The sequence below is a fragment of the Nylanderia fulva genome, unplaced genomic scaffold (genome assembly GCF_048542155.1).
Source record: "Nylanderia fulva isolate GAGA-0341 unplaced genomic scaffold, ASM4854215v1 Scaffold15, whole genome shotgun sequence".
NCBI lineage: Eukaryota > Metazoa > Arthropoda > Insecta > Hymenoptera > Formicidae > Nylanderia > Nylanderia fulva.
The window spans coordinates 2,740,837-2,753,632 of record NW_028189730.1 but is presented as its reverse complement, the minus strand read 5'-3'; the positions used below and the strand labels follow the sequence as shown (position 1 = coordinate 2,753,632).

Here is a 12,796-nt window from a genome sequence, read left to right as displayed (position 1 = left end):
TTTGATTTCTTTTATGTAAATAATAATAATAATGTTATAAAAATATTCTAAATTTGTGTCAATTTTTATTCGAGTTATCTAGTAATAATAATAATAGTAATAATAGTAATAATAATAGTAATAGTAATAATAATAGTAGTAGTATTAATAGTAATAGTAATAATAATAGTAGTAGTATTAATAGTAATAGTAATAATAATAGTAGTAGTATTAATAGTAGTAGTAATAAATAATAGTGGCAATAATAATAATAGTAATAATAAAATAATAGAAATAAAATATAAACAATAGTAATAATAATAATAGAAATAATAATAATAATAATAATAATAGAAATAACAATAATAATAGAAATAATAATAGAAATAACAATAATAATAGAAATAATAATAATAATAATAATAGAAATAATAATAATAATAGAAATAATAATAATAATAATAATAATAGAAATAATAATAATAATAGTAAAAATGTTGCTATAAAAGCACAAATGTGAATAATATAAATATAATAAAATAAATAAAAAAAATATTGATTTTATATAATTTTACGATTTTTCTTTTTATATATCAACGCAATCATCGAAATACATAATTTGAATGAACCGCGTGTTGGAACCGAAATGGCGGATATTTAGGAACTACATATTTCTCTTTCGAGTTTCCTATCTAGACTTTTGCATACTTTCTGCCCGTTCGTGATAATTTCTCGCGATCACGATTTTTATACCGGTTCGTCGTCGGTGCAGATTTAATTAATTTCGCATTTTCTCGAAATGGCTCAGAATAAATTCAGCGAAATGGCCTCGCGCTTCGGCAAAGGCCCGAACGGGGTTCCGATGGGCCTGAAGGTCCTCGCTGCGGCTGGTGTCGCGGCTTACAGCGTTTCTAAGTCCATGTACACAGGTTAGGTCCGAGCCTGCTTAAATTCCTTTTTCAGGATTACGTTCCGAAACATCCTCTTCGAGGAAAATTTTTTTTAAAAAACTATAGATTTTCAGTGAAATTTTCCTCGAAGACGTTTTGGGACATAACTCAAATATTACAATTATTCTCCAAAATTATTATTATTTATCTTGGATTATAATAATGATTTTCAACGCGAATTTAATGAACTTGCAGTCGAAGCCGGTCACAGAGCGATCATATTTTCTCGACTGGGAGGCATTCAGAAGGACATCATGACTGAGGGTCTGCACTTTCGTGTTCCATGGTTCCACTATCCGATCATTTACGACATCAGGAGCAGACCTAGGAAGATCTCGTCACCCACAGGATCCAAAGATTTGCAGATGGTCAACATTTCTCTCCGTGTTCTATCCCGTCCTGATGCCTCCACGTTGCCAGCCATGTATCGACAGCTTGGCCTTGATTATGATGAAAAGGTAAGAAGAGTTGCATTATGTAATTTTTTAAATTTTGAAATTGTACAAAATAAATTACATTTATTTTAGTTTACGAAGATAAATTGTTTTGAAATTTATCTTCATGTTCGATTCTGACTTATAAAAGGATATAAATAAATATATACTATAAATTAATATTGTTAGATTAATATTTTAAATTACATTAAGAATAATTCATAAATCAATTCAGGTATTGCCAAGTATTTGCAATGAGGTGCTGAAGTCTGTTGTTGCTAAATTCAACGCTTCACAACTGATAACACAAAGACAGCAAGTATCTAATATGGTGCGCAAGGAATTAACAGAACGAGCTCGAGATTTTAATATTGTTCTGGATGATGTCTCAATAACTGAGCTTAGTTTTGGTAAAGAATACACTGCTGCAGTTGAGGCCAAACAGGTAGCTCAGCAAGAGGCCCAACGAGCTGCTTTTGTAGTAGAAAGAGCTAAGCAGGAACGACAACAAAAAATTGTACAAGCTGAGGGAGAAGCAGAAGCAGCCAAAATGATATCCTTTATAAAAAGAAATTATAAAGACAATTTTCTTCAACTAATTTATAATAATAATCCATTTTAATCTATTGATTTAAGTTAAAGGGAAAAATTGTGAAAGATGTTAAAATTTTTTTAGAAGTTTTTTTTTTGTGATTTTTATAACAAGCAAAACTTACAATTAGATTCTGATTTAATTAAATTAATATACAATAATATTGAATTTTCTTCAAAAACTGTAATACATATTTGCCTTGACCACAATATACCTTGGTCTAGCTGTCAGCCAGAATCCTGGATATTTAAAATTGCGCAAAATACGAGCTGCACAGAATATTTCGCGTACAGTGAGTATCTTTGTATAATATTACAAATTTATCATAAAAAATTGCTGAGATTTTTAAGCATGTGAAAAAGTTGTTTTGATATTTTGTATAAAAATCAATGTTTAATATATATATGTTTAAATTGCTAAGGAGAAATTTATTTTATTTCAGATTGCTAATTCCCAAAATAGAGTGTTCCTCAGTGGCAATAGCTTGATGCTGAATATTCAAGATCCCAATTTCGATGAGGGTTCGGATAAGCTGAAAAGTAAGAAGTAAAAATCATCAAAGTCGCGCGTCATTCCTTTTTATTTCTTCTTTTTTCACGTTTCTTTTTATGGAACCTAAAGAATGATTAGTTATGTACAATTATATTGTGAATATAAGAGATCGTTATGCGTTTTCCGAAAACTTACGGATTATACATTATACATTCCCATTACATTGTGCTCTCCTCCTCTCTATAATTATGCTCGCTCGCACATATCTGCTCGTTTTATTCGAAATCAATTTGCATACATAAATTTTAAATTAATCCCCATGAGATAAAACGTCAAATTATTTCTTGTTCAAAAAAATGACTCTGAAGACAAGTTCAACAATTCTATAATATTAGGTTATTAAATATCTAAATAATTTAAAAAGAAAGAAGTATTATGGCAAATTATCGAGGAGATTTTGGCAATGTGTTACAAATCTCATGAAAACGTTATTTTATGTTCTTTAATAGGAGACTTTAATATTATAACAAATATAATGAAATGTGTAGGCAAAAAGAATGTACCCAAACTAGATAGAAATAGGGAGATTATTACTTTAGGAGTTGTTTAACAATTTATAATGGGTATTGCATAAATTAGCTGCTTATGCGTAGATGCCCAATGCTGGCTTTTTCAGGTCACGAAGGAGTGAACTGGAAGAGTTGGGATGAGGCGGCCGATTGTGCCATACGGAGTCTAAATACTAGTTCTCATCGAGCATTGCTAGATACTGGAAAACTCAGCATTGAGGCCCAACCACATAAGGCACAAGTCCCTTCGTCTCTCCTACTGGAATCAGCAGATGATGGTGTTAAACTTATAACACCATGATGATTTTGCGATGCGAGCACGTTTTTTTGTTTAACACAAGCTTTCCTTGTCCATCCTTTTGTTGAAAGATATTCTATTGTCTACATTTGAATAATTGATATGATAAAAGGATAAATTTTCCTAATGCAATGTTAGATTTGTTTTCGCTCTTCTATATTTTTTTATATTTAAAATGGGATTTGTATGCAAAAAAAAAAAAAATTAAAAACCACATACAGAGGCTGAAATGAAAACGAACAAATATTACAAGAAATCGAAGTGTAATCTTCATATTTTTTTATCTTGGTCTAATTTTAATATAAAATTGTAGATATATTTATATATGTGTAATGTTATTGCATTTAATCACTTGAGTGGTGACAGTAAGTTAAAAAAAAATAAATAAATAAATAAAATAAAAGCCAAAAAAATTATATATTAATGTATTTTAATAGATACAAAAATTTATATAAAAATAAAAATTAAAAAAAAACAAATAAATTAAATTAAAATTGCATTTTGCAATATTTTGCATCACGTGGCATATATAGCCTTATCCGGCATTTGTGAATAGTGGCGCCAGCTGGTCGATGAATAATCCGCAGGAGTCTACAATTCTTGGGCAAAATTATTGTAAATAATTGATTGAAAAAGCAAAAAAGTATGTATGTACTACATTACTTTTATTTATTCCTCCAATATTTTTATTAAATAAATTGCAAATTTATTTTACTCACAATTTTTGTACTCTAACCTGCAAATTATACTCAACTGTGTTTTGAACAAATATGTTAACTAATTATTTATATATTACATATGTTAAAATCATAAGTTATTTGTGGTTGCTTAATATTGTTCGTTTTATTCTTATTATTACGATTACTATTATATGTATAATTTTATATTATTAATATAATTTTATTGTATTATTAGTTTTTAATATATATATATATTAAATTATTTAATTCAATATTAAATACTATTATTTTATTAAATAATTATTTATTAATAATTTAATACTAATATATAATAACTAGAAATGATCTTCACCTTCTATGTACATATTTTTATATTTTTATGAAATTATTCTTTTAATGCAATTTTTTATCAATTTATATATTAGCACAATATAATTTAAATATATAAATACTATAACAATTATCGTGCCAATATATTTTTTGAATGTAAAAATAAAATAAATTATTAAATCTGCAGCTCTTGCAACGGCTAAAAAATTTTAAATAGTGACTAATAGGATGACGTAATCTATGCATTGCTTGTGATATTCTATTGCATCATCTTTTACAGATGGGTGAAGGTGATGATAAACTGGCAGAGTGTTCTCTGACAAGGTAAAGATAGAATCTTATTATTCCTTGCTAATTGATTTATCTATGTATTTAGCATAATTATATTTCTGATTAAATACCCACAAAAATAGGGACAAATCTTGCTTATATTTTTTAAATTAAGAATTACATTGGACATTTTATATTTTATGTGCAAATTGATATATATTATTACCATATGATTAAAATTATAACTATGTTTACATAATTATACAAATGATTAATTAGAATCATTATTATCAATATTTAAAATAATATTTATATAAACTTTTGTGTTATTTCATTATGAAGAGATGAGATATCTAAAAAAGCACTTAAAAAGCAACAAAAGGAAATGCAGAAAGCAGCAAAAAAGGCAGAAAGAAAAGCTCAAAATGTAAGTTACTATATACATATATATATATATATATATAAGAATATTATTATTTAATAAGGAAAAAAATTATTTTTTTCATTAATTAAATAAATATAATAAGTATAATTTAATAAACCGATAAAATAAATAAATATTACTTTATATAATACATTCTCCAATAGACTCAACAAGAATCTATAAATGAAGCTGAAGATGTGTCTGCGGGAAAGTATGGACAAATGGATATGATTCAAAGTAAAGAAAAATTCGAGGATAGAAAGTTTACAGCAATCAAGAACCTGAATAAAAATCTGCAGGATCAAATGGTTTGGTTGAGAGGTCGTTTACATATTAGTCGTGCCAAAGGTAAACAATGCTATATTTTATGGAATATATATTAATTTAGTTATCTGCAAATAAAACTTAAAAAATAAAAATATATATTTTAACATATATTATAAATATATTATAAATATGTATATATATATATATATATCTTATGTTTATTATACAGGCAAGCAATGCTTCATCGTATTAAGACAGCAATCATATACGGTGCAAGGATTAGCTGCTGTGAATGAAACAATCAGCAAACAAATGATTAAATTTATTTCCAAGTATAAATTCTGAAAATATTTATGAAATTTATTTCAAGTACTTATACATTTTATATAATTAACATGGCGTCACTTTCAGCATCACAAAAGAATCTATAATTGATGTCAAGGCCGTAGTGAAATCCGTATCATCAAAAATCGAGTCATGCTCGCAAAAAGATGTGGAAGTTCATATAGAAGAGGTATTTGTGATAAGTGCTGCCAAGCCGCAGCTTCCCTTACAGATAGAAGACGCTGCGAGACTTATCAATGAAGCAGATGAGACGGCGTTGAATATTCGAGTGAATCAAGATACCAGACTGGATAATAGAGTACTAGATCTGCGTACTCCAGCTAATCAGGCGATTTTCAAAGTAGAAGCTGGCGTTTGTAAGCTCTTTAGAGACATTCTAACGGAGAAAGTAAAGTATAATAATTATACAATGCTTATTTTCATCAAGACATTTCGTTTTAATTTTATTCTTTCCAGGGTTTTGTCGAAATTCACACTCCTAAAATTATCTCTGCAGCCAGCGAGGGTGGAGCGAATGTATTCACAGTGTCTTATTTCAAAAACAATGCTTATCTGGCTCAATCGCCACAATTATATAAGCAGATGGCGATTGCTGCTGATTTTGACAAGGTTTTCACTGTTGGTGCAGGTATATCGCGTCCAATAAAAATAAGAATTGTCTCCTTGAAAGTTGTTACTAAAAATGTGATTAGTTTTCAGAGCGGAAGATTCCAATACGCACAGACATTTGACAGAATTTGTAGGTCTTGATCTGGAGATGGCTTTTAAATATCACTACCACGAGGTAGTGGACACTATCGGACAGATGTTCACCGAACTTTTTAAAGGTTTACGTGACATGTTAGTAATATATTTATTATATCCTTTTATTCTTGATATGTGTACAAAGTTTTTGACTCACAATATTTATTTCATGGGAATTCAATAGTTATGCGGATGATATAGCAGCAGTCAGTCAACAATATCCCGTGGAGCCTTTCAAATTTCTCGAACCAGCTTTGAAATTAGAGTATCCACAGGCGATCGAAATGTTAGCGGAAGCAGGTGTAACTCTCGGTGAAGAAGATGATCTGTCGACACCAGATGAAAAACTCTTAGGAAAACTTGTTAAAATTAAAGTAAGCTGTTGAAAAATTTCAAATAGAGTTATAGCTGAAATAATGGATCTTTAATAAGACGTTTTGCTTAATTCATTGTAATTGTTTTTATGATTTATATATCTCGAGATATTAAGCTTAAATTTGAGAATTTATGATCAATATGAGAATATATGCATTTTCGATTTTTATTATAAACATGTTATTTTCAGTATGATACGGACTTTTACATTTTGGATAAGTATCCTCTTGCTGTGAGGCCTTTTTATACAATGCCGGATCCAAACAACCCTGTAAGTATTTTGATGATTTGATTATATAATAATATAATATTTTCTTTTACTGATAATTAATCTTACAATTGTAGAAAGCGTCCAACTCATATGACATGTTTATGCGAGGCGAAGAGATTATATCTGGTGCACAACGTATCCACGATCCAGACTTTCTGACTGAACGAGCTAAGCACCATGGAATCGGTGAGTAAAACTTCTGCATAAGCTTTTCAATTTTTTTGATTCAGATTTGACCAAAAATAGTTAAAATTGCAAAGAATTCTTAGAGTCAGAATTTTGAATTTTCAATTTTTTGTAATTATGCCACATATCATAGATATATTATTAATTTGTCTGCTATATACAACATAAAAGAATTGTGCCATTTAAATATAGAAAGTCTCGTCATGCATAATAAAACGCTTAATAAAACAGTTATTCGATATTATTAATTAAATAAATTATAAGTTAGATATATTATAATAAATTATATATATTAATTAAATTTTTTGTTTCAGATATCGAGAAAATCAAGTCATACATCGACGCTTTTAGATATGGCTGTCCGCCGCATGCTGGTGGCGGTATAGGTATGGAACGCGTTGTGATGCTGTATCTCGGTCTGGACAACATTCGTAAAGTGTCCATGTTTCCGCGTGATCCTAAACGGCTCACTCCATAAAATAAATTGCATTATTTCAACAGATATTCTTGTATACTCTAATGTAAAATCTTTTATCTTAAATATACACGCACTTTATAAATGATATTTAACATCACTTTTTATTTTCTTCTGTATGTATTATATTATATATGTATATGAGTATTTTTTTATTTCTCTTTTTACAAATCTCACTTTAAAATATTTCTAAGAATAATATGCAAAAATTTTTTAGAATTATTTTTCAATATTTATTTTTTCCTGTATATACAAAGATTGTACATTGCAATTGCAGATAATGGTATAGGATCATTTACTTATAAGACATTAAAAATTTTTATAAATCAGATATCAATTTTTATATGTATATTTTTTCACGGTTAAATATATCACGTTTACATATATAATATTTACATAATTTGAACATATATATATATATATATATATATATATATATATATATATATATATGATCTACACAAAATAAATATTAAATTAATCGATATATATTATAAAATTAAAAGATATATATAATTGTATAAATTTTTAAAAATAGTAACAGCACATTATTGTCTTACATCATAAATACATATATTAATAGCATAATTGTTATATACAATAAATTATTATAATAATAAATAAATAATAACAAAAATAAGTTTTTAATAATAAATATATAATTTTATTAGTATTATTTTTAATTTATCGCGTAATATTGTGAAATGCAGATTGCGAGATTAATTATAATTTTATATAAAAGAAAATTTGTGGAGAATCTTTAACATACTTTTTCCGTAAATCCATGCAATATTTTCAAAACCTTTCTTTGTTTCCTTTCTTGTGACGACAACAATGCGAATAGCGAATCACGTCTTAATATCCATATCCTTAGTAATCTAAATCGTAATTCAATAAAAATATATAATTTTAATAAATGATGTAATCTTGTAAAAGCCTTATTTAAAATTATTGTGAAATCTTAAAACACTTTTAAATAATCATAGATTATAGATTATAGATTCTCATACAATAATAATTATACATATAAATGTATATATATAAATATTTTTTATAAACCATTTCCATAAAATTATTTAAATTTACCTGTAAACCATTAATTCGATCATCTGATGCACTGCATCTCGATACTGTTGTTAAAATTTGCCGAGTTCTTGCAAAGAAATCCCCATGGAAGTTTCTATAAAAACAATTTTTTATATGTGTACAAGATCGAATATATAGTCGAAAATTTTTACAACTAAATATATCCTTTGTGTTAAATCGAAAATTATATATCCTATAAAAATGTCAACATCAATGCTACAGCGAAAATATATATGATGTTCATACAGGAATAATTCTTTTCTTGTTTTAAAGTATGGTCATTTAGAATTTAGAGCGTTCAAAAATCCTCATATGTAACGGAAATCTTACCGCATATCGCGTTTAGAGTATGTTCACTAATAAATGGAAACAGTTCTTTTACAACAGTGCCTCCTGCGTTCTTCAAAGAATTTGCCATACAATCGCCCTCCTTGATCAGGATATCAACAAACTGATTTACTATATTAAAATGAAATGCAGGTGTTAATAATTTTCGCCGTCTTTGCCATTTAATGCCTAAAACAAAAATAAATTATATGTGATATAAAATAGTTTAATATATATATGTTTAAGTGATAAATCCTTAAAAAATATAAATTAACACAAGCGCGCGCTTCGCGCCATTGATATTATTTCTATTATTTATTTTACAACTGTCAAACTGTTAATCTTCGCGATGACAGTTGCTCGATGATCATAATTTTAATTTATCAAATTTCTGTTAAGTACATAATTTTAATTCTCCGAATTTTTATTGTGTATTGTTTGAGAACTATTTTGTATATATGTATCTCTTTATATTTTTTTTATTTCGTTTAATGTAATCGAACATAATTACATGCTCGAAGCGAAGTTATATTATTCTTTGATAATAATAAAATTTAAAAATTGCAATGTATGTATAAAATTATTATTGTAATGCATGCATAAAAATATATTTATTAATTATGTGATTCATAAAAATTCAATATATAAATTTTTAACCAAAAAAAAAAAATTAGTACATCCCACATATCTATCACGCTGCGCGTTTCGCGCGAGACTGATTCTCGTACGTCGTACGGGGTACAGTCGGTACAGGGCATTGCAAGCGCGGGACCGTTGGTCACGTGACCACTGGTCACGTGACTTCGGTTTCGCGCTCACGATACGCGATACCTCGCATGAGAATGAGAATCAGTGTCGCGCGAGGCGCGCAGCGTGTTGGATGTGTAGGGTGTAGAGTCTCGCACGAGTCTAATGAAAGTGTAGATATTTTATCACAAGATTCTTGAAGAAAATTTTATTTCTTTGTTTGCATTTTCTATTAAAGATTTAAATATTAAATTTTTATGCAGTGCATAATTAATTAATGTATTTTTATGTATGCATCGCAATAATATATTTTATACATATATTGTAATTTTTAAGATTTTATTATCAAAGAATATAACATAACTTCACTTTGCGAGCGTAATTATATTCGGTTAGATTAAATGAAATAATTATATATATATATATATATATATATATATATATATATATGTTATATATAAATTTAGTATTTATAAGCAGATTCATTATATGTATCTTTATTGTATATTATTGAACTTTTATTAGAAAGAATATTATTTAATAAAAAGAATGCTGATAAGCATTCCTGAATAATTATTTAATAAGAATGCTGATAAGCATTCCTGAATAATTATTTAATAAGTAATTAGCATACAATAATTTATGAATTTGACTTTTGTTTATTATTATGCATACATAACAAATTGTATGTTAATTAATGTAGATGGATTAGAAATTTTACACTTACCTGGTGAACCACGTAATAGCAACATATTTCCAATAATCGGATAGCTTGGTGGTCCTGGTATAAGATTAATGAGTTGCCTGTTTCTTCCATGATATAAGTAATAATTATACACCAATAAAACAAAAATAAATAATAACAATATAGTAATAAACATTGCTGATGTGATGTCTTTGACCGTTTAATTAAACTCAATTACTTGCTCTTCGATCTTCTTCACACTTTCACACACGTGTCATGAAAGAAATATAAAAAATATTTGCTTTATTAACAATTACTGACAATTGTTTTGATATCTTAAATATATATTAATTTTGAACGTCGTAATTATTAAAGTACATTAACTGTATATTTTTTAATATTAATAAAAGTTTAATAATATGTAATAATATTAATAATATTAAATAATATTAAATAATATATTATGTTATTAATAATATTAATAATATTACAAATAATATTATAATATTAAATAATATTAAATAACATTAATAATATAAATAATATTAATAATTTAAATAATGTTATTAATAATATTAAATAATATTTAAAAAGCAATATAAAGATATTAATTTGTGTACATTGTAATAAAAAAATTGCACAATATAGTTAATATATATATATATATATATATATATGTAAATCCATTGAATAAAAAATAAAAGAAGGAACAATTGCTGAATTTTTAAGAGAAAAGGAGGATGGCGATTATGTCATCGAAAATTTTACGTTATGGATATAATTAAGAATGTTGGTAATGTGTATAAAATAATGTATAAAGCGAATATAATACACAAATAATAGTTTAATTAAACATGAGGGTCATTATGCGATGTCACTTATGACTTTATGACATATCATTGCATGTTCTTACACGGTTTTACTTTTTCCGGTTTTTTATTCTTTGAACCAAGTAAAAAATTTTTATTTGACTATTGTGCATTATTGCTTTTTATTAACATTTTTTGAAAGAAAATAGCTATTTAGGGCATTAAATTTGCTAATTAGATTTCGTCGGTTTCCATAAGTTTACCTTTTTATAAATACTGCCGATTACCTCTATATAGTAGATTGTCTAATGTGACAATTAAAAAAACACCACATAAATATTTAAAATGGAATAACTAATCTTATCAAATAGATACATTGAACCAGTATAATAATTCTTCGCGAACTGACAATCTGAAATCTGCATATATAGTTATATAGATATTTTTTATATATATCCGTATGATCGTTCTACAGTTCAAGTGCATTAAAAGTCAGAGTTCCATCTTAAGAGATAGAATAATTTTATATCGATTGAAGACAAATATTATTTAAATGATAAAATTAATGATTGTGTAAGCATTTAAAATGTGTGATTCAAGATTTTAAAGTATTGATTAATACGATTATTTTTGTTTAAAATTATTCTTACTCAACATCGAGATATCAGTATCAATATTATCGATACATAACAAGAAAGTTTTTTTCTGTTTATTGATAAACTTTTATTAGAAAAATGCATATGATAACATTCTAACATTCTAAATTTTTAGGTAATTGGAAAGTTTTAGTTAATATCGATAATCATCATTTATAATAATTTCAATGAAATGATGGTAAAATATCGGAGTAGAGCGTACAAAGATTGTGTAAAACAGTCATAAAAAATTGTTACATAAGAGAATGTGTCTATTGATCTTCATCTTTAATTAATTAAAGATGTATTTCTTATTTTTTGGGCTATTTTTAAAATTTTATTTTACTACATTTCTTGTTCTATTTTTGTGATTATGTTTATAATTTTAACTATTTAAAAAATTTTTTTAATTAATTATAATATCTTTAATTAATCAAAGATGTATTTCTTATTTTTTGGGCTATTTTTAAAATTTTATTTTACTACATTTCTGGTTCTATTTTTGTGATTATGTTTATAATTTTAACTACATTAATCATTAATTAATCGGACTTTGCTCTCGGTACTTTGAAAAATGTATTTTATGATCTATGACTTTTGTTTTTTTGTTAAAACACAAATTTTAATTTTAACGGATTAGAAAAAGTCAGATGCAAATAGTAGTGCGTCGATTTCAAAGAAAATTGTTTTAATGAGGTTGAACCCATTGAAACTGAATAATTATATAAAACATAGTTTTAATGAAAAATTGATTTTCCTTGAAACTGATTTATTTGTACACATAATACTTTTTCTTGTATTTTTTTTGTTAATTTATTTTTAATGA

General features: G+C 26.4%; 2 protein-coding genes and 1 pseudogene across 5 annotated transcripts; 2 read left to right on the top strand and 1 right to left on the bottom strand.

Moving 5' to 3' along the window:
• Positions 1–683: 683 nt before the first annotated feature.
• Phb2 (prohibitin 2) lies at positions 684–3,636 on the top strand. Of its 2 annotated transcripts, none has more exons than XM_029313132.2 (6): positions 684–908; positions 1,125–1,387; positions 1,599–1,916; positions 2,170–2,247; positions 2,398–2,494; positions 3,124–3,636. In XM_029313132.2, the coding sequence occupies exons 1-6, from the start codon at positions 779–781 to the stop codon at positions 3,315–3,317; spliced, it is 1,080 nt and encodes a 359-aa protein (XP_029168965.1). In that variant the 5' UTR covers positions 684–778; the 3' UTR covers positions 3,318–3,636. The 2 variants fall into 2 exon arrangements, with proteins under 2 accessions (XP_029168965.1, XP_029168966.1); XM_029313133.2 differs by having other exon boundaries at positions 3,087–3,143.
• Positions 3,637–3,841: 205 nt separating this feature from the next.
• Positions 3,842–7,771, top strand: AspRS (aspartyl-tRNA synthetase). Of its 2 annotated transcripts, none has more exons than XM_029313122.2 (12): positions 3,842–3,957; positions 4,605–4,648; positions 4,937–5,021; positions 5,183–5,366; positions 5,515–5,617; positions 5,697–6,018; positions 6,087–6,258; positions 6,323–6,470; positions 6,559–6,748; positions 6,940–7,020; positions 7,095–7,206; positions 7,521–7,771. In XM_029313122.2, exons 2-12 carry the CDS (start codon positions 4,605–4,607, stop codon positions 7,682–7,684), a joined length of 1,605 nt encoding a protein of 534 aa, XP_029168955.2. In that variant the 5' UTR covers positions 3,842–3,957; the 3' UTR covers positions 7,685–7,771. The 2 variants fall into 2 exon arrangements, with proteins under 2 accessions (XP_029168955.2, XP_085336625.1); XM_085480499.1 differs by having other exon boundaries at positions 3,842–3,961.
• Positions 7,772–8,197: 426 nt separating this feature from the next.
• Positions 8,198–11,767, bottom strand: LOC114939004 (cytochrome P450 4c3-like; annotated as a pseudogene). The gene is made up of 5 exons (XR_014924225.1): positions 11,599–11,767; positions 10,569–10,786; positions 9,098–9,283; positions 8,768–8,861; positions 8,198–8,559 (listed from the first exon to the last, which is right to left on the bottom strand). The product of XR_014924225.1 is annotated as a cytochrome P450 4c3-like (transcript).
• Positions 11,768–12,796: the final 1,029 nt, after the last annotated feature.

Bases quoted from the DNA above. Each gene is read 5' to 3' on its own strand.
- Phb2 (XM_029313132.2), top strand. From the start codon at position 779: ATGGCTCAGAATAAATTCAGCGAAATGGCCTCGCGCTTCGGCAAAGGC. The intron at 2,248-2,397 runs GTGAGTATCTTT...ATTTTATTTCAG, and splicing joins CACAGAATATTTCGCGTACA to ATTGCTAATTCCCAAAATAG. The intron at 2,495-3,123 runs GTAAGAAGTAAA...TGGCTTTTTCAG, and splicing joins GGGTTCGGATAAGCTGAAAA to GTCACGAAGGAGTGAACTGG.
- AspRS (XM_029313122.2), top strand. From the start codon at position 4,605: ATGGGTGAAGGTGATGATAAACTGGCAGAGTGTTCTCTGACAAG. The intron at 5,022-5,182 runs GTAAGTTACTAT...ATTCTCCAATAG, and splicing joins CAGAAAGAAAAGCTCAAAAT to ACTCAACAAGAATCTATAAA. The intron at 6,019-6,086 runs GTAAAGTATAAT...TATTCTTTCCAG, and splicing joins GAGACATTCTAACGGAGAAA to GGTTTTGTCGAAATTCACAC.